Source organism: Rhinoderma darwinii, chromosome 9, assembly GCF_050947455.1.
Source record: "Rhinoderma darwinii isolate aRhiDar2 chromosome 9, aRhiDar2.hap1, whole genome shotgun sequence".
Lineage (NCBI taxonomy): Eukaryota > Metazoa > Chordata > Amphibia > Anura > Rhinodermatidae > Rhinoderma > Rhinoderma darwinii.
Genome location: NC_134695.1, coordinates 75,213,155 through 75,232,384, shown reverse-complemented (window position 1 = coordinate 75,232,384; position 19,230 = coordinate 75,213,155). Strand labels below are relative to the sequence as shown.

The 19,230-nt window shown below is 51.9% G+C and overlaps 2 protein-coding genes across 3 annotated transcripts in view; both read right to left on the bottom strand.

The window, feature by feature from the left end:
- Positions 1-10,143, bottom strand: part of BRWD3 (bromodomain and WD repeat domain containing 3) — an 82,476-nt gene extending 72,333 nt beyond the window's left edge. Inside the window, exons 1-8 of the mRNA XM_075837297.1 lie at positions 10,061-10,143; positions 9,910-9,968; positions 9,338-9,367; positions 9,191-9,250; positions 4,519-4,669; positions 4,186-4,284; positions 1,810-1,970; positions 1,503-1,724 (exon numbers count right to left, since the gene is read on the bottom strand). Of these exons, the coding sequence (XP_075693412.1) occupies positions 1,503-1,724; positions 1,810-1,970; positions 4,186-4,284; positions 4,519-4,669; positions 9,191-9,250; positions 9,338-9,367; positions 9,910-9,968; positions 10,061-10,070 (792 nt within the window). The 5' untranslated portion in view covers positions 10,071-10,143. The remainder of the gene's footprint in view (positions 1-1,502; positions 1,725-1,809; positions 1,971-4,185; positions 4,285-4,518; positions 4,670-9,190; positions 9,251-9,337; positions 9,368-9,909; positions 9,969-10,060) is intronic.
- The window catches only part of LMO1 (LIM domain only 1), a 230,695-nt gene that overhangs the window by 166,521 nt on the left and 44,944 nt on the right, over positions 1-19,230 (bottom strand). The window lies entirely within an intron of this gene.

Genomic DNA, 19,230 nt, shown 5'->3' with positions numbered 1-19,230 from the left:
CACATATGATGTAATGTCTCTGGAGGATATAATAGTGCTGGAGTGATATAAGAGGAGCGGCTGATATCAGTCACATATGATGTAATGTCTCTGGAGGATATAATAGTACTGGAGTGATATAAGAGGAGCGGCTGATATCAGTCACACATATGATGTAATGTCTCTGGGGGATATAATAGTACTGGAGTGATATAAGAGGAGCGGATGATATCAGTCACACATATGATGTAATGTCTCTGGGGGATATAATAGTACTGGAGTGATATAAGAGGAGCGGATGATATCAGTCACATATATGATGTAATGTCTCTGGAGGATATAATAGTACTGGAGTGATATAAGAGGAGAGGCTGATATCAGTCACACATATGATGTAATGTCTCTGGAGGATATAATAGTACTGGAGTGATATAAGAGGAGCGGCTGATATCAGTCACACATATGATGTAATGTCTCTGGAGGATATAATAGTGCTGGAGTGATATAAGAGGAGCGGCTGATATCAGTCACACATATGATGTAATGTCTCTGGAGGATATAATAGTACTGGAGTGATATAAGAGGAGCGGCTGATATCAGTCACACATATGATGTAATGTCTCTGGAGGATATAATAGTACTGGAGTGATATAAGAGGAGCGGCTGATATCAGTCACATATGATGTAATGTCTGGAGGATATAATAGTGCTGGAGTGTTATAAGAGGAGCGGCTGATATCAGTCACATATGATGTAATGTCTCTGGAGGATATAATAGTACTGGAGTGATATAAGAGGAGCGGCTGATATCAGTCACACATATGATGTAATGTCTCTGGAGGATATAATAGTCCTGGAGTGTTATAAGAGGAGCGGCTGATATCAGTCACATATGATGTAATGTCTCTGGGGGATATAATAGTACTGGAGTGATATAAGAGGAGCGGCTGATATCAGTCACATATGATGTAATGTCTCTGGAGGATATAATAGTGCTGGAGTGTTATAAGAGGAGCGGCTGATATCAGTCACACATATGATGTAATGTCTCTGGAGGATATAATACTGCTGGAGTGATATAAGAGGAGCGGCTGATATCAATCACACATATGATGTAATGTCTCTGGAGGATATAATAGTGCTGGAGTGTTATAAGAGGAGCGGCTGATATCAGTCACACATATGATGTAATGTCTCTGGAGGATATAATAGTGCTGGAGTGATATAAGAGGAGCGGCTGATATCAGTCACACATATGATGTAATGTCTCTGGAGGATATAATAGTGCTGGAGTGTTATAAGAGGAGCGGCTGATATCAGTCACACATATGATGTAATGTCTGGAGGATATAGTAGTGCTGCAGAGATGTGATATGAAGTAGGGATCTCGGGGGAGGGGAGGTTTCTGTACCTCCCGTCACTCATGAACTCTACAGTCGGCCTCTCCCACAGCAGCACATATTTCAGGATCGTGCGCCCCCTAGGGGTGACGGTGCAGCTGCGGCTTCTAGTGGAGGTTTTACCTGTATGGAGGTTATGGACGCCGTGTGACCTTGCAGCACAGCTACTGGAGCGCAGGTGCGGAGACACCAGACCCGCACCACCTTGTCACAACTGCCGGCCGCGATCAGCGTGTTTTCGTAGTTGACGGCCATGTCGGATATCTCAGCGGAATGACCGCGCAGCGTGGCGAGGAGTCTCCCATCGTCGGTGGCCCATATCTTCACTAAACAGTCATCAGAGCCCTGAAATACCAAGAGATAATACAGAGGACGCAACGTATAACGAGGCAGCGCAAACACGGAACGGGAGCCTCAAGGTCAAACTCACCGTGAAAATGCGCTGCCCGCTGCGATCGAACGCCACGCAGTACACGGACGACAGGTGACCCAGAATCCTCTTGTGCATTTTCATGTGCTGATAAGAAGAGCATGGGAAGATGTACTGGAAGCGGCTGCAGCCGGTCAGCGCCCGCGAGGAGGCGACTTTTACTGGGAACCAAAAACGAAACACCGTGAATGACAGCAGAAACACATGTGCCCCAGCAGCCAATCAGGTCACTGATCTCACCATCATGAAGCGGATTGGCTGCTATATACATGTAGTCGGCCCCTCTCCAGTTGCTGCGGGACCTCTTGGCGCGTCTAATGGGAGCAGCGTGAAAATGTATTGCCTCAGTACAGGCTTCATGGCGGGTAAAGCGCACGACGCAAGCGCTATGGGATCGGGGAAAGAAATGATCATCAGCCTATAAAGGGTTCTATTTTATTAAAGCCCCTGATTTCCGAAGAACCCGTCTGCCAGTAGGGAGCAACCCCCAATCCAGTCCCCTATATCTGCAGCAGCCTCCATGACAGTCCCTGATCTCGTAAAGTAGGACGTGGAAGATGGAGGAACCGCCTCACCTAACGAAGAGTTCCCAAACTTTCTAATAGACATTAGGTATCAAGTCATCATTTTCAAGATCTCTGCTTGCTGTAAGTAAATTAGAACATTCTTTTTTATAGCTAGATGCTAAAAACCCCTTCTGATCTAAAACTTCTCAAAGTTGGGGGTTCGTTACAATGTATGAGTGTAGACACTTTGGGAGTAGCTGAATAAGAGCCTCCATTCACTTACAAAAAGCAGAAATGTTGAAAATGGTGAAGAATTTAATAGGACTCTTTATTTGCAGGAGTCCCTATAAATGACCCTTCATATCAGCGGCAGCGCAGGGACCGTGGGATTATTGCATCTTTTCTCGCAGGGATCGTGGGATTATTGCATCTTTTCTCGCAGGGATTTGGGGATTATTGCATGTTTTCTTGCAGGGATCGCGGGATTATTGCATGTTTTCTTGCAGGGATCGCGGGATTATTGCATGTTTTCTCGCAGGGATCGTGGGATTATTGCATGTTTTCTCGCAGGGATTTTGGGATTATTGCATCTTTTCTCGCAGGGATCGCGGGATTATTGCATCTTTTCTCGCAGGGATCGTGGGATTATTGCATCTTTTCTCGCAAGGACCGTGGGATTATTGCATCTTTTCTCGCAGGGATTTGGGGATTATTGCATGTTTTCTCGCAGGGATCGCGGGATTATTGCATGTTTTCTTGCAGGGATCGCGGGATTATTGCATCTTTTCTCGCAGGGATCGTGGGATTATTGCATGTTTTCTCGCAGGGATTTTGGGATTATTGCATGTTTTCTCGCAGGGATTTTGGGATTATTGCATCTTTTCTCGCAGGGATCGTGGGATTATTGCATGTTTTCTCGCAGGGATCGTGGGATTATTGCATGTTTTCTCGCAGGGATTTTGGGATTATTGCATGTTTTCTCGCAGGGATCGCGGGATTATTGCATCTTTTCTCGCAGGGATTTTGGGATTATTGCATGTTTTCTCGCAGGGATTTTGGGATTATTGCATCTTTTCTCGCAGGGATCGTGGGATTATTGCATGTTTTCTCGCAGGGATCGTGGGATTATTGCATGTTTTCTCGCAGGGATTTTGGGATTATTGCATGTTTTCTCGCAGGGATCTTGGGATTATTGCATGTTTTCTCGCAGGGATCGTGGGATTATTGCATGTTTTCTCGCAGGGATCGTGGGATTATTGCATGTTTTCTCGCAGGGATCGTGGGATTATTGCATGTTTTCTCGCAGGGATTTTGGGATTATTGCATGTTTTCTCGCAGGGATCGCGGGATTATTGCATCTTTTCTCGCAGGGATTTTGGGATTATTGCATGTTTTCTCGCAGGGATTTTGGGATTATTGCATCTTTTCTCGCAGGGATCGTGGGATTATTGCATGTTTTCTCGCAGGGATCGTGGGATTATTGCATGTTTTCTCGCAGGGATTTTGGGATTATTGCATCTTTTCTCGCAGGGATCGTGGGATTATTGCATGTTTTCTCGCAGGGATCGTGGGATTATTGCATGTTTTCTCGCAGGGATTTTGGGATTATTGCATGTTTCTCTCAGGGATCTTGGGATTATTGCATGTTTTCTCGCAGGGATCGCGGGATTATTGCATGTTTTCTCGCAGGGATTTTGGGATTATTGCATGTTTTCTCGCAGGGATTTGGGATTATTGCATGTTTTCCCGCAGGATTTCTCATTTACTTCTCATCTGATAATCCGGCATCTCCTGGATGATCTCTGCTGATAACGCAGAATTACTGCACACAGGAACAGCAGACATCTACTCATGGACCCGTGTAACCTACCAACACTGAGCGGCCTCCATAGTTGACGGGAAGTTCTGGCGGCCGGGCCCCGGTGCAGCGCCGCGTATCCCGACGGTTTCCATGAGGAATTTCTAAATTCTGCAGGAATAAAACACAACATCAGAAACGATCAAACATCAGACCCCACCCCCCATTACTGCCCCCCCCATTACTGCCCCCACCCCCCATTACTGCCCCCCCCATTACTGCCCCCACCCCCCATTACTGCCCCCCCCATTACTGCCCCCCCCATTACTGCCCCCAACCCCCCATTACTGCCCCCCCCATTACTGCCCCCCCCCCATTACTGCCCCCTTAACACCCCCACGTTACCTTTTGCTCTTCGTAAGAGAGACTGCTTCCCCACTCCCAGGAGGCTGTGCACCCCGGGGACGCTCTGCGGGATCTCCTGCTCTAGAATCGGTCCAATGCGCTCACAGATTTTCAGCAGGTAGTTGGGAGGAATGTGAGCGTTGGCGGAGACCTGGACAGAACCAGAGCGCGGTCAGAAAAAGTCACACGAGTTTCAGATTATTACAGAAGTGACAAAGTGAAACCCGGGCTGGGACTGCTGAGCATTGGGCTGGGACTGCTGAGCATTGGGCTGGGACTGCTGAGCATTGGGCTGGGACTGCTGAGCATTGGGCTGGGACTGCTGAGCATTGGGCTGGGACTGCTGAGCATTGGGCTGGGACTGCTGAGCATGGGCTGGGACTGCTGAGCATTGGGGTGGGACTGATAAACATTGGGGTGGGACTGATAAACATTGGGGTGGGACTGATAAACATTGGGGTGGGACTGATAAACATTGGGGTGGGACTGATAAACATTGGGGTGGGACTGATAAACATTGGGGTGGGACTGATAAACATTGGGGTGGGACTGATAAACATTGGGTGGGACTGATAAACATTGGGGTGGGACTGATAAACATTGGGGTGGGACTGCTAAGCATTGGGGTGGGGGGTAATAGAGCAGAGACTTGTGGTGCCGCAGCCTTACCCTGCACCTTCCTCATTATTACCCCACAGGATCTAGATCTAGGGCCACAATCATCCACAGGACTGTGAATCCTGAAACTTCCTCCAATGTGGCGACAAATAAGCCCCGCACCCCTATAAGGCTTCGTTCACATCTGCGTCAGGTTTCCGTTGTGACGTTCCGTCTGAGGTTTCCATCAGATCGGAACCCTGACTGAAACAAACGGAAACCATAGGATCCGGTGCCAATAGTTTCCGTTTGTCTCAGTTGTGTAAGGGATTCGTAGCTTTGACGTAATTAATACCGTAGTCGACTGCGCTATTCATGCCGTCAAAACGATGGAACCCTTAAACACCGGTGAGAAACGCAAACCATCGGCACCGGATCCGTTACCATTGAAATCAATGGCGATGCCAACAGAATCCTAACGTTTCCGTTTGTTTCAGTCGGGGCCCGTTCTGAGGGAAAGCTCAGACGGAACGTCAAAACGGACCCCGACGCAGATGTGAACGAAGCCTCATGTGTCAATGTATCGACCCCCCAACATGCAGCAGGGCCGTGGTTAACGAGGTTGTATTAAGAATTCTGCAAGTTTACAATAAACCGTTTCAATTCCTGAAAATCTCTTCTTGCTGTCAGTGAATAAGATTCATTGTTTATATTTACAAGATGAGAAACCCATACATAATGAATACTTTACACCGTTGAGCGCTCGTTACAATTGTATCCATTCTGAACAATCCTCTGGAAGCTAAACAGCCTGAACCCCTGACTGATACATTGTAGCAAACCAGTCAGATAGGAGAGAGATTTGTGCTGCAGCTCACCAAGGTTTCCTGCATGTAAATAAGGAAGTTTTATTCAATGACAGCAAGCTGAGCTCATGAAATGGGTCAACTCTGACACACGGGGAGGCGGGGGGTCAACTCCGACACACGGGGAGGCGGGGGGTCAACTCCGACACACGGGGAGTCAACTCCGACACACGGGGAGTCAACTCCGACACACGGGGAGTCAACTCCGACACACGGGGAGTCAACTCCGACACACGGGGAGTCAACTCCGACACACGGGGAGTCAACTCCGACACACGGGGAGTCAACTCCGACACACGGGGAGTCAACTCCGACACACGGGGAGTCAACTCCGACACACGGGGAGTCAACTCCGACACACGGGGAGCGGGGGGTCAACTCCGACACACGGGGAGCGGGGGGTCAACTCCGACACACGGGGAGCGGGGGGTCAACTCCGACACACGGGGAGCGGGGGGTCAACTCCGACACACGGGGAGCGGGGGGTCAACTCCGACACACGGGGAGCGGGGGGTCAACTCCGACACACGGGGAGCGGGGGGTCAACTCCGACACACGGGGAGCGGGGAGTCAACTCCGACACACGGGGAGTCAACTCCGACACACGGGAGTCAACTCCGACACACGGGGAGCGGGGGGTCAACTCCGACACACGGGGAGCGGGGGGTCAACTCCGACACACGGGGAGCGGGGGGTCAACTCCGACACACGGGGAGCGGGGGGTCAACTCCGACACACGGGGAGCGGGGGGTCAACTCCGACACACGGGGAGCGGGGGGTCAACTCCGACACACGGGGAGCGGGGGGTCAACTCCGACACACGGGGAGCGGGGGGTCAACTCCGACACACGGGGAGCGGGGGGTCAACTCCGACACACGGGGAGCGGGGGGTCAACTCCGACACACGGGGAGCGGGGGGTCAACTCCGACACACGGGGAGCGGGGGGTCAACTCCGACACACGGGGAGCGGGGGGTCAACTCCGACACACGGGGAGCGGGGGGTCAACTCCGACACACGGGGAGCGGGGGGTCAACTCCGACACACGGGGAGCGGGGGGTCAACTCCGACACACGGGGAGCGGGGGGTCAACTCCGACACACGGGGAGCGGGGGGTCAACTCCGACACACGGGGAGCGGGGGGTCAACTCCGACACACGGGGAGCGGGGGGTCAACTCCGACACACGGGGAGCGGGGGGTCAACTCCGACACACGGGGAGCGGGGGGTCAACTCCGACACACGGGGAGCGGGGGGTCAACTCCGACACACGGGGAGCGGGGGGTCAACTCCGACACACGGGGAGCGGGGGGTCAACTCCGACACACGGGGAGCGGGGGGTCAACTCCGACACACGGGGAGCGGGGGGTCAACTCCGACACACGGGGAGCGGGGGGTCAACTCCGACACACGGGGAGCGGGGGGTCAACTCCGACACACGGGGAGCGGGGGGTCAACTCCGACACACGGGGAGCGGGGGGTCAACTCCGACACACGGGGAGCGGGGGGTCAACTCCGACACACGGGGAGCGGGGGGTCAACTCCGACACACGGGGAGCGGGGGGTCAACTCCGACACACGGGGAGCGGGGGGTCAACTCCGACACACGGGGAGCGGGGGGTCAACTCTGACACACGGGGAGCAGGGTGAGGTACATGCAGGTGACCCCGGTACAGGTGAGTGAGGTCCGTTTCTATCTCACCTCGTGTCACTTTCCTCCCTGGAGCGTGAGGCCACCAACATCACAAGTTAGATACATTAGATACAGCCTGCCACAGTGGGGATCCGTCACCCACATCATAAGTTAGATACATTAGATACAGCCTGCCATAGCGATTATCCGTCACCCCATCACAAGTTAGATACATTAGATACAGCGGGCCACAGTGGGGATCCGTCACCCACATCACAAGTTAGATACATTAGATACAGCCTGCCACAGTGGGGATCCGTCCCCCACATCACAAGTTAGATACATTAGATACAGCCTGCCATAGCGATTATCCGTCACCCCATCACAGGTTAGATACATTAGATACAGCGGGCCACAGTGGGGATCCGTCCCCCACATCACAAGTTAGATACATTAGATACAGCCTGCCATAGCGATTATCCGTCACCCACATCACAGGTTAGATACATTAGATACAGCCTGCCAAGGTGTATCCAACAAGCCCCGGCTCATTCGGTGACGGACGTGGACTGTTAAACGCCGCTGAACCTTCTGCCGCTCCAGTGACCGGATTCTGCGCCCCAATATTACAAGGGTCCTGCTCAGGGAATAATTACCAATCAGAGAAACAAGGGGGATCCCAGCGAGGAGACGTCCCGCGCCAACAGGACCTCGTACAGGAGTTCTATCCGACGCCGGGAAAGCTGAGTGATCGCCAATATGGCCGCCACCACAGTCCTCACGACTCGCCATGGAGGCGGCAGTAACAACAACCTCCCTGTCTGCACGTTATATTACCAGCCGCGGGGCAGCTGTACAGCTATTGCTTCATGTTATCAGCCGCTGCAGCCCGGTGATGGCCGAGATCCGTCAGATTACTGGACAAGACGTATCCAGGGAAACAGCGGCGGACGACACCAGAGACGACATCACCCACCCCCGACACCCCCGCAGCCCTAAACAACTAAAGCCCGGGCTGCTGACACATGGATTGTCGCCCGGCTTTGTCCCAGGGTTAACACCCGGCTTCCCCAGAGTCCTGACAGGATAGGTGGACATATTGGTTGGCACCCAGCTGTCCAGGAAGCAGATATATCGAAGAAATGGGGGAGCAAACGGGACTATCAGTCGTTGCATTACTGAGGGTCAGGGCGGTCGGGTCACCTGATGGGTCACATACATGGCGGGGTGACAGTCGTGTGCTGGATTATTATCAGTCAGTAGATTAATATATTGTATCAGTTCCAGGTATTTTTTACATCAGTGACTCTCCGGTAATTGCCGGTTATAATTATCAGGCCCCTCCCCCTCCCCGGGTGCCGGTGTTTTGCTGCCTCAGCCCGGTCCGGAGGTATTATGAGAAAACGACCAATCAGAGGCTTCGTCTTATGCCGGTCACATGTAAGAGGCTCCGCTATTGGCCCGCGCGGCGGTGACGTCACCCTCTGTGCTGCCCTCACATGACCCCCGGTATTCACAATGGACAATATCACTAAGTGACCCCGACACCCCGAATAACCCCCGACACCCGCTGCTCACCAGGTCCGGGTAGTTCCTGCGGTGCCGGGTCCCCTGCCAGTCCAGGCGCTCCGGAATCAGCTGCGGAGAGAAGGGAGACCGTGAGACAAGCGGACACCCCAAAACTCAGCCCCACACCCCCAACACCCGCGGAGACGATACCGGTACCTGGTGCTCCTCCAACTCCTCCGCCAGCGCCTGCAACACAAATAAACGGCTGTTACCGGGACGGGCTACCGGGAACCGAGTGTGACGAACGGGTAGAAAATAACCCGGCGCCGGGTGTCCTGTATGGACGGGGTGAGGGGACACGTTATGGATGTTGTGATTTATATGGGTGATGTGAGGTAAACCCGGCGGAGTCTCTGATAATCGGATGATCAAAGAGGTGACCCGGGTCAGGTTCTCCCAGAAAAAACGGGCGTAATAGGAAGTGACCCGGATCGGGTGATAAATGATCTGCTAAAAGTTGGGTGACATGAGCTTAGTTGAGGTGTCCTGGATTTTCTTAACGGAAAATCTAGTGACCCGGATCGGGTGTTCAGAGAGCAGATGAGGTGACGGGTGAGGTAGGCGGTGACCCGGTTCGGGTGATACGGGAGACAGGTGAACCGGGTGATCAGGATCAGGCGGTGTTGTCTGGCTCGGTTTTTTTTTTTATTTGTCTTTTTTTTTTTTTTTTTTTGGGGGGGGGGGGGTGATCGGGTGAGGTGACCCGGCTCGGGTGTTATCGGGCTCACCTGAGCAGATCTCCGGCACGGTCCTGACTGCAAATATCGGGCGATCAGGAAGTAGAGCTCTGCAGGGAGACAGCGGGCACCGGAGGTTAGTGACACCGGGCGGCAGCGGAGCCCGTTCTCCCGCCCCCTACATCATATGCCCGGTACTTACCGGTCTCCATGGCGCTTGCTGCTCCGGGCTGTGCGGTATCACTGTGCCGGGGAGCCCATAGAGGCCTCGGGGACTCAGCGCATTGCTCTCCCCGGGTACACGGAGCCCCCTCCGGCCTGACACTGAGCGCACAACACGGACCAACACTCCGCCGGGCGACAGGTGGCGCTGTGTACACCCTGAGAGGCGATCTACACCCACCCGCCACAGATCAGCGTCTCCGGCAGTGGCAGGGGGGGTGCTGCGCTCCGCCACAGACAGAGGGCGCTGTTAGAACGCCACCATAGAGGGACGGCGCGACAGACAATTCCTGGCGGCGGCGGTGTGTTCTGCTGTGCCCGGAGCTCTATGGTAAAGGGGCCGGACGTCGTGAGGAGCGCACAGATGTCGCACAGTCCAGACGGAGGGGCGGGGGACAGGTCCCAGGAGGCCGCACAATGCCCCCGAGTCCTCAGTCCCGTGCGGACAATTCTCTTCTGCCTCCAACCAGCAACTAGTCAGGATTACAATGCTACTCCCGCTGTGTGTTTACAGCCCCCGTGCAGAGCTATGTGTCTCCATGGTTCGCGTCCTGTGAAAGTATTCACCCCCTTGTTGTTTTTTGTTTTACACCTGGAATTAAAATGGATTTTATGTAATGACCTCAGAAAATAACCCAAAAACTGAAATTCTATGTGTCCTTCTGTATTCAGCCCCTGCGCTGAGACCCCTAAATAAAGTCTGTACTCGCCGTGAGCGTCCGGCCGTTGCTGCATCGTGACGAGCGTAGACGGCAATGGCTGTAATACGCGGCGCTGTTCTCTGCCGTTAACCCTTGGAACACCACGATCAAAACGAACCGGGGCGTTTAAAGGGAAAATGAGAAGGAGTGGTGGGGGGGCGCCCGTGCGGTGCGATCGGAGGACATGCCTTATGTAGACAGACGGCCCAGGGTTCATTGAAGGCCCCCAGGACTGACCATCATCTCTAGTACATACGGCGGTGACTATCAGTATATAGATATGGGCCAGTGCATTATAGCTAGAAAATTCCCCTCATAGGATTAAAAAAAAAAAGTAAACTGCCGGTAACCACCTGACACCGAATTTATAGCGCCACTCTCGATGATCGGTGAATGCTGTAAAAAAATAAACGAAAACTGCAGCGGGACTGGTTGTTTTTTACCGGTGTTTTGCTGCCTCAGCCCGGTCCGGAGGTATTATGAGGAACAGACCAATCAGAGGCTTCGTCTTATGCCGGTCACATGTAAGAGGCTCCGCTATTATATAAATAGTATATAAATTAAACGATAACGTAAATGTACCAAAAAAAGTCACCTTCATGAAGTACAACCCGTCCTGCAAAAAACAAGGTCTCGTGCGGCCGCGACAAGACGAGTTATCAGCGCCGCGACCAGCAAAAAATAAGACGAGTTATCAGCGCCGGTGTGCAAAGAGGAAAAAACTACCGTCCTTAAAGGGACGGGGTCATGATTTTATTATTTTATTTATTATATTGCTTTTAATATAATATTAACAAAAATTTTATTTATTTGTGTTCAAATTTTTTACTTTTTACTGTATTCAAACTTTTACTTCTCTATGGGGGCTGCCATATTTTTTTCATCTCTGTGTGTCGATTAACGACACATACAGAGATGGAATACGGCACATACATCCCCATAGAGAATGCGAACGGGAGCCGTTCCATTCACAGAAGCGTGCGCCGTCTGTGTGGGAACGGCACAATCACACTGATGGATACGTGGCCTTCAAGAAGTTTTATAATAACTTGAATGCGACCGCCCTCTGTGTAATTAAAGTGTCACATGATCAGTCACTTGACATCAGTATAAATACACCTGTTCTGAGACCCCCAACAAAGATGAACACTACACAGAGGAGATGGATATATGTGGACCCGCTGGGCTGCGCTGCCGGATTGGCGTAGGGCCACTTCTAAGGGCATTGTCTAAGCAGCCTCTCCGGTCTTCACTCTTTAACCCCCTCCACAGGGGTCTATTCTTCACTGCGGGGAGACTGCCAGGTCGCTACCTCTTGAGTTGGTCCCCGGTGGAGTAGCTGCTAGTCAGACAGATGCTAGGCAGGGACAGGCAGGAAGCACCTTGGTCGTAGGCAGGTGCCGGATTGCTGTAAGCCCCCAGAGGGTGTGGGATATGGTCAGGTAACAAACTTTGGATGCAGGATACCAGCAGGTAACAGACTCAGGGTACGAAACCTACGCAGGATCACTGGGTTAGTCCAACTTTGCTCAGGAACTGGGGAAAGGGGCAGGGTCAATTATACTGATCAGTGATCACAGGGATAGGCTTGGGCCAATTTTACTGGTGCACGCGCTGGCCCTTTAAGAATTGGCACACGCGCGCACCCTACGGGACAGACCAGGAGAGGATGCAGAGATCAGAACACGCTGGCGTCCCTGCAAAGGTAGACCGTGGCGGGGAGGCATAGTCCTGTGGCAGCCGGTAAGAGGGGGGTGCCGTGGTCTGCAGCATTATAGTACTCCCCCTCCCTTACACTCCCTTCCCTCTGGTCCAGAGCATAGGAGAAACTTGATGAGAGTTGGGGCGTCAATATTCTCTTCAGGTTCCCTTGATCTCTCCTCAGGACCAAAACCCTTCCAATCCACCAGATAAAAGGTCTTCCCTCCTACTTTCTTTTAGTCTAGAATCTCCTTGACCTTGAAGACGTCTGAAGAACTGCTGGGAGCAGGTGCGGAGTTCTGCTGTACCGGCTGAGAACTACTGGTCTCGGGGGAGACGTGGAAGGAGTTGAGAATTTTGAGGGTAGAAGGCCGACGTATCTTGTAGGACACCGGATTGATTTGTCGCAAGACTTCAAAAGGCCTAAGAAATCTAGGAGCAAATTTGCAGGAAGGAACCTATAAGCGGATATTCCTAGAGGACAACAGACCTTAGCCCGGTGGAAAATTGAGGATGTGACCTTCTCTTCCTATCAGGGCCACTGCCTGCAAGATCTCTGACTTGGTCTGTTGCCAGATCTGGAGAAAGTTCCCATAGGAAACTTTGGCTGTGGGAACTTCGGAGGTAACGGGCACAAGGAGAGGCACACGAGGATGTTGGCTATAAACGATGAAAAACTGAGAACTAGCAGTGGATCCACTTGTATGATTATTATATGAGAATTCGACCCACGGAAGGAGTTGTACCCAGTTGTCATGTTGAGCTGATACAAAATGGCGGAGATAGTTTTCGAGCACCTGATTCATTTGTTCATCTTGGCCATTGGATTGTGGATTGTACACAAAAAAATAAGTCCAGTTTTACGTCCTGAAGTTTACACAGGGTTCTCCAGAATTTGGATGTGAACTGGAAGCCACGATCAGAGACAATATTCAGAGGTGGTCCGTGCAGACGAAAGACATACTGAATGAAGAGTCTTGCCAGACGAGGAGCTGATGGAAGACGAGACAAAGGAATGAAATGTGCCATCTTGGAAGAACGATCTACATCGACCCAGACAGTGCCGCAGCCAGCGGAGGGAGGAAGATCTGTAAGAAAATCCATGGCAATATGCTGCCAGGGACTATCAGGAACCGGCAGAGGCTGGAGTGGACCCGCAGGCTTGGAATGAGCAACTTTGTTTTGGGCACACTTGGTACAGGTGGAGACAAAGTGTCATGGCCGTGGGCCGTCCGGCTCACTCACCTCCTGACGCCCGCAGCCATGGATCTGCGAGCACTGGCCCCAGTTTCCTCAGGAAACTCCAGCGCTCACTTCCCCTCACCACGGCCGGATACCGTAGGGTGCGCGCGCATGCTCGTGCCCACTCTTAAAGGGTCAGTGCGCACACCGGCCCAGCCCCTTCCTTCCATGCCTGAGCGTTGTTGTCGTACCCTAGTTTGTCTATGCAAATTGTCTCCTAGTGGTTCCCAGTTTTCCCTGTTCCTGTAACCTTTATCCCTTGCTATCCTAGTCAAGTGCCGTGCTGAGCTGAAGTCGTGCTGGATCTTCGGTCTCGACAGGACCAACTCCTCTAGGCATTGAACATTCTCGCACGTCGGCAGTAAGTACAAGCTGCCGTTCTTCCTACTACACCTCCTGTCAGTGTTGATCCCCGTTTTTCTTTGCCACTTCCTGACCGCTATGATTGAGACGCAGGGACCTGTCATGGATTTTTGAACCAGTGCCAGATCCACTTCAGCCTGTATTCATCTCTCTCCTCCCCGGCAAGGCTCTTGCATGGGCGAATCCTATCAGGGAGAGACAAGGACCAGAGACCCGTGACTTCCAAGCCTTCCTCCGGACTTTTCGCATGGTGTTTGAGGAGCCTGGACGAGTCTCATCTGCTGCGGCTTTGTTGCTGAACCTACGCCAAGGAGACACCTCCGTGAGCGAGTACACCATCCACTTCCGCACCCTGACGGGAGAGCTGTCATGGAACAATGAGGCCCTGGTGGCTGCATTCTGGCATGGACTGTCTCCTAAAATTAAGGACGAACTTGCCGCCCGGGATCTGCCGTCTACCCTGGATGACCTAATCCTTCTGTCCGCCTGGATTGATATGAGGATCCGAGAACGGCTCCTAGAGGCTCGTCGGGAGGGAGGTCTTCCTAGTCCGGTCCCACCCTTGCAGCAACCTCTGATGTCGATCCTCCTAAGGAGTCTATGAGGATGGACCAGTGTAAGCTATCCACCCAGGAGAAACAACGCAGACGCACTTCAGGACTCTGTCTATATTGCGGCCTTGGAGGCCATCTTGTGCATTGTGGCCCCAAAGCCTAGGGTTGCTAGGAGAGACAACCTTGGGTAAAAAAGGACTTCTGTCTAAATTGTCCATACCAGCATACCAGTGACCATAGTGTCCGGCGAGAAAACGCATCAGGTCTCTGCGTATCTGGACTCCGGATCCACTTCTAATTTCATTTCTAGAGACCTGGTGGATCTTCTTCAATTACCCACCACCCCTCTGGAGAGGCCATTGATGGTTGCATCGGTAAATTGACTACCTCTGCCAGATCCTGTTATAGCTGTAACCAAGCCGCTGAGGCTCCAAGTGGGAGCCCTTCACTCCGAGCTGTTATCGTTCTTTGTCTTGTCTAAGACCATAACCCCGTGCTGCTGGGCCTTCCTTGGCTCCATCTACATGCCCCAGTCCTGGACTGGAACTCTGGAGAGGTTCTCCAGAGGGGCCCTGAGTGTCAAGGTCGTTGCCTGGTGCAGATTAGTTCGGCTCAGCCTCCTCTGCCTCGGACATTGGCAGGATTGCCTTGTCAGTATGCTGCATTTTCGGATGTCTAAAGCAAGAGGGAGGCGGAGACGCTGCCCCCACACCGGACATATGACTGCCCTATCGAGCTGATTTCTGGTGCATCCCTTCCCAGTGGTAGGGTATATCCTCTCTCTCCTTGCCAAAGACTCTGTCCATTATGTTAAGGAGAACTTGGAGAGGGGCTTCATACAGAGATCTTCCTCCCCGGCAGGAGTCAGGTTCTTCTTCGTCAAGAAAAAGGATGGTTCTCTGCGTCCCTGTATCAAATACCGGGGTCTCCATCAGATCACGGTGAAAAATAAGTTTCCATTGCCACTGATCTCAGAACTGTTTGATCGTATACGTGGTGCCAGGATTTTTTCCAAACTAGACCTACGTGGGGCTTACAACCTAGTCCGGATTCGCCAGGGTGATGAATGGAAGACGGCATTTAACACCCGTGATGGACACTATGAGTATCTAGTAATGCCCTTCGGCCTGTGTAATGCCGCCGCGGTCTTCCAGGAGTTTAATGACATTTTCTGTGACCTCCTCTATGTTTGTGTTGTAGTCTATCTTGATGACATCTTGATTTTTTCTCCAGATCCTGTGACGCATCAGAAACATGTCCGTCAAGTTTTGCTGCGGTTAAGGGGACGGACATGTCACCAAGTTGGAGAAATGCGTGTTTGACAGAGATGCTCTACCCTTCCTGGGCTACATCGTCTCGAATTGAGGTTTCAAGATGGATCCTGAGAAGGTAAAGACTGTCCTGGAGTGGCCACGTCCTCAAGGCTTGATGTAATGTCGGGGTAGGGAGACAGACAAGTGAACCCTAATCTACCCGCCACTCAGTCCCTGCCTACTTGCAACGACCCGCCCTAGGCGACGGGGTAGAACTGGGCGACGGTCTCTACACTCAATAGGTGCACGACAGACAAGGGTACAAAGAAGCCAGGGAAATGGGGAAGTTGCCCACGGGGACACCGTGAGCAACAAGCGAAGTGAACGAGCCGAGTCAAACCAGGAGATGAGCGAGGTACAAAAACGCAGAGCAGAAGAGTGGTCAGTAAAGCCAAGGTCAAACACAAGCAGAGGATCAGTAGTTCAAGAAGCTGCAGCAGGGCCAGGAAACTAGCAGAGAAGAATCACAAGCAAAGGAGGAACAGGAAAGGCAGCTATAAATAGACAGAGGGCAGGAGCTAGCTCCGTCTGGCCAGGCTGTGATAGGCTCTCCCACTCCTAAGCCTGCCATCATGGGTGGTGGAAGATGGAGTCAGTCTCACAGACATAGAAGCAGGTGCAGACTGATTACCTATGGGCGTCGACACAGAAGTTGTGTCTGGCAGATCCTTTACAGTACCCCCCTTTTATGAGGGGCCACCGGACCCTTTCTAGGTGGACCTGGTTTATTGGGGAAACGAAGGTGGAACCTTCTGAGCAACACCCCAGCGTGAACATCCCGGGCGGGTACCCAAGTCCTTTCCTCAGGCCCGTATCCCCTCCAATGGACCAGGTACTGGAGGGAGCCTTGGACCATCCTGCTGTCCACAATCTTGGCCACCTCAAATTCTACCCCCTCAGGGGTGAGAACAGGGACCGGAGGTTTCCTCGAGGGAGCCAAGAACGGGGAGCAGCGTTTAAGGAGGCAGGCATGAACCACGTCGTGTACTCGAAAAGACGGGGGCAACTCCAGTCGGAAGGAGACAGGGTTAAGGACTTCAATGACCTTGTATGGCCCTATAAACCGGGGAGAAAACTTCTTGGACGAAAATTAAAGTCGCTAATTTTTTGACGATAGCCACACCAGATCCCCGACCACAAACAAGGGGTTAGCAGAATGTCTTCTATCTGCCTGAGGCTTTTGTATGCTCTGGGACGCCTCTAGGTTCTTCTGAACCTGGGCCCAGACTGTGCACAGTTCCCGATGAACGACATCTACCTCGGGATTGTTGGAACTACCAGGTGAAACTGAGAAAAACCGTGGATTAAACCCAAAATTACAGAAAAACGGGGAGACCCCTGACGAGTTACTGACCCGGTTATTAAGGGAAAATTCGGTGAGGGGAATGAATGAGACCCAATCATATTGACAGTCAGAGATGAAACACCTTAAATATTGTTATAGAGACTGATTAGTCCTCTCAGTTTGGCCATTAGTTTCAGGATGGAAGGCAGAGGAGAAGGACAGATCAATCTCCAACTTTTTACAGAAGGCTCTCCAAAACAATGAAACAAATTGTACCCCTCTGTCCGAAACAATATTGACAGGGACCCCATGGAGACGCAGGATGTGTTTGACAAACAAGGTAGCTAACGTCTTGGCATTGGGTAGTTTCTTGAGGGGCACAAAGTGGCACATCTTACTGAAGCGGTCCACCACCACCCACACCACCGACTTGCCTTGAGATGGAGGCAAATCGGTGATGAAATCCATGGAGATATGGGTCCAAGGTCTCTGGGGAATGGGCAAAGAACATAGTAAGCCCGCTGGTCGGGACCTGGGAGTCTTGGACCTAGCACAAACTTCACAAGCGGCGACGTAGGCCTTAACGTCTTTGAGCAACCCAGGCCACCAATAGTTTCTGGCAATGAGGTGTTTGGTACCCAGGATGCCTGGATGGCCAGATAGTGCAGAGTCATGATTTTCCCTAAGTACCCTTAGCCGGAATTGCAGGGGAACAAACAGCTTGTTCTCAGGAAGGTTCTCGGGAGCTGAACCTTGATCAGCCGCAATTTCAGAGACTAAATCAGAATCAATAGAGGAAATGATTATACCTGGAGGCAAAACACAATCAGGATCTTCCTCCGAAGGAGGGCTGGCCATGAAGCTACGTGACAGTGAATCAGCCTTAATATTTTTAGACCCAGCCCTATAGGTGACCAAAAAGTTGAATCTGGTAAAAAATAATGCCCATCGAGCTCGGGTTTAGCCTCCGGGCAGATTCTAGGAAAACCAGATTCTTGTGGTCGGTAAGGACCGTTACCTGGTGCCTAGCCCCCTCCAGGAAGTGGCGCCACTCTTCAAATGCCCATTTAATGGCTAAGAGTTCGAGGTTGCCAATATCATAGTTACTCTCAGTGGGCGAAAACTTCCTGGAGAAGTAGGCACAGGGGCGGAGATGGGTGAGGGACCTGGTACCCTGGGACAAGACAGCCCCCACTCCCACCTCGGACGCGTCAACCTCCACGATAAATGGCTCCATTTGGTTGGGCTGAACCAGCACTGGGGCCGAGATAAAGCACTTCTTAAGGACCTCAAAAGCCTGGACAGCCTCAGGAGGCCAGTGGAGGAGATCAGCACCTTTGCGAGTGAGATCCGTAAGAGGCTTAGCGATGACCTAGAAGTTAGCAATAAATCTCCTGTAATAATTAGCGAACCCCAAGAAACACTGTAACGCCTTCAGGGAGGCAGGTTGGACCCATTCCGCCACAGCCTGGACCTTGGCGGGGTCCATGCGGAATTCATGAGGAGTGAGGATTTGACCCAAAAACTGTATCTCCTGCACCCCAAACACACATTTTTCGGTCTTAGCAAACAGTTTGTTTTCCCGAAGGACCTGGAGCACCTTCCTGACATGCTCAATGTGGGAAGACCAGTCCTTAGAAAACACAAGTATGTCATCAAGGTACACTACAAGAAATAACCCCAGGTAATCTCTTAAAATCTCATTTATGAAATTCTGGAAGACCGCAGGAGCATTACACAACCCAAAGGGAATGACGAGGTATTCGAAATGACCTTCGGGCGTGTTAAACGCAGTCTTCCACTCATCCCCCTCTTTGATGCGGATAAGGTTATAAGCCCCTCATAGATCAAACTTCGAGAACCATTGGGCCCCCTGAACCTGATTGAAGAGATCAGGAATCAAAGGAAGGGGATACTGGTTCCTTACAGTGACCTTATTCAAGTTACGGTAGTCAATGCATGGCCTAAGACCACCATCCTTCTTCCCTACG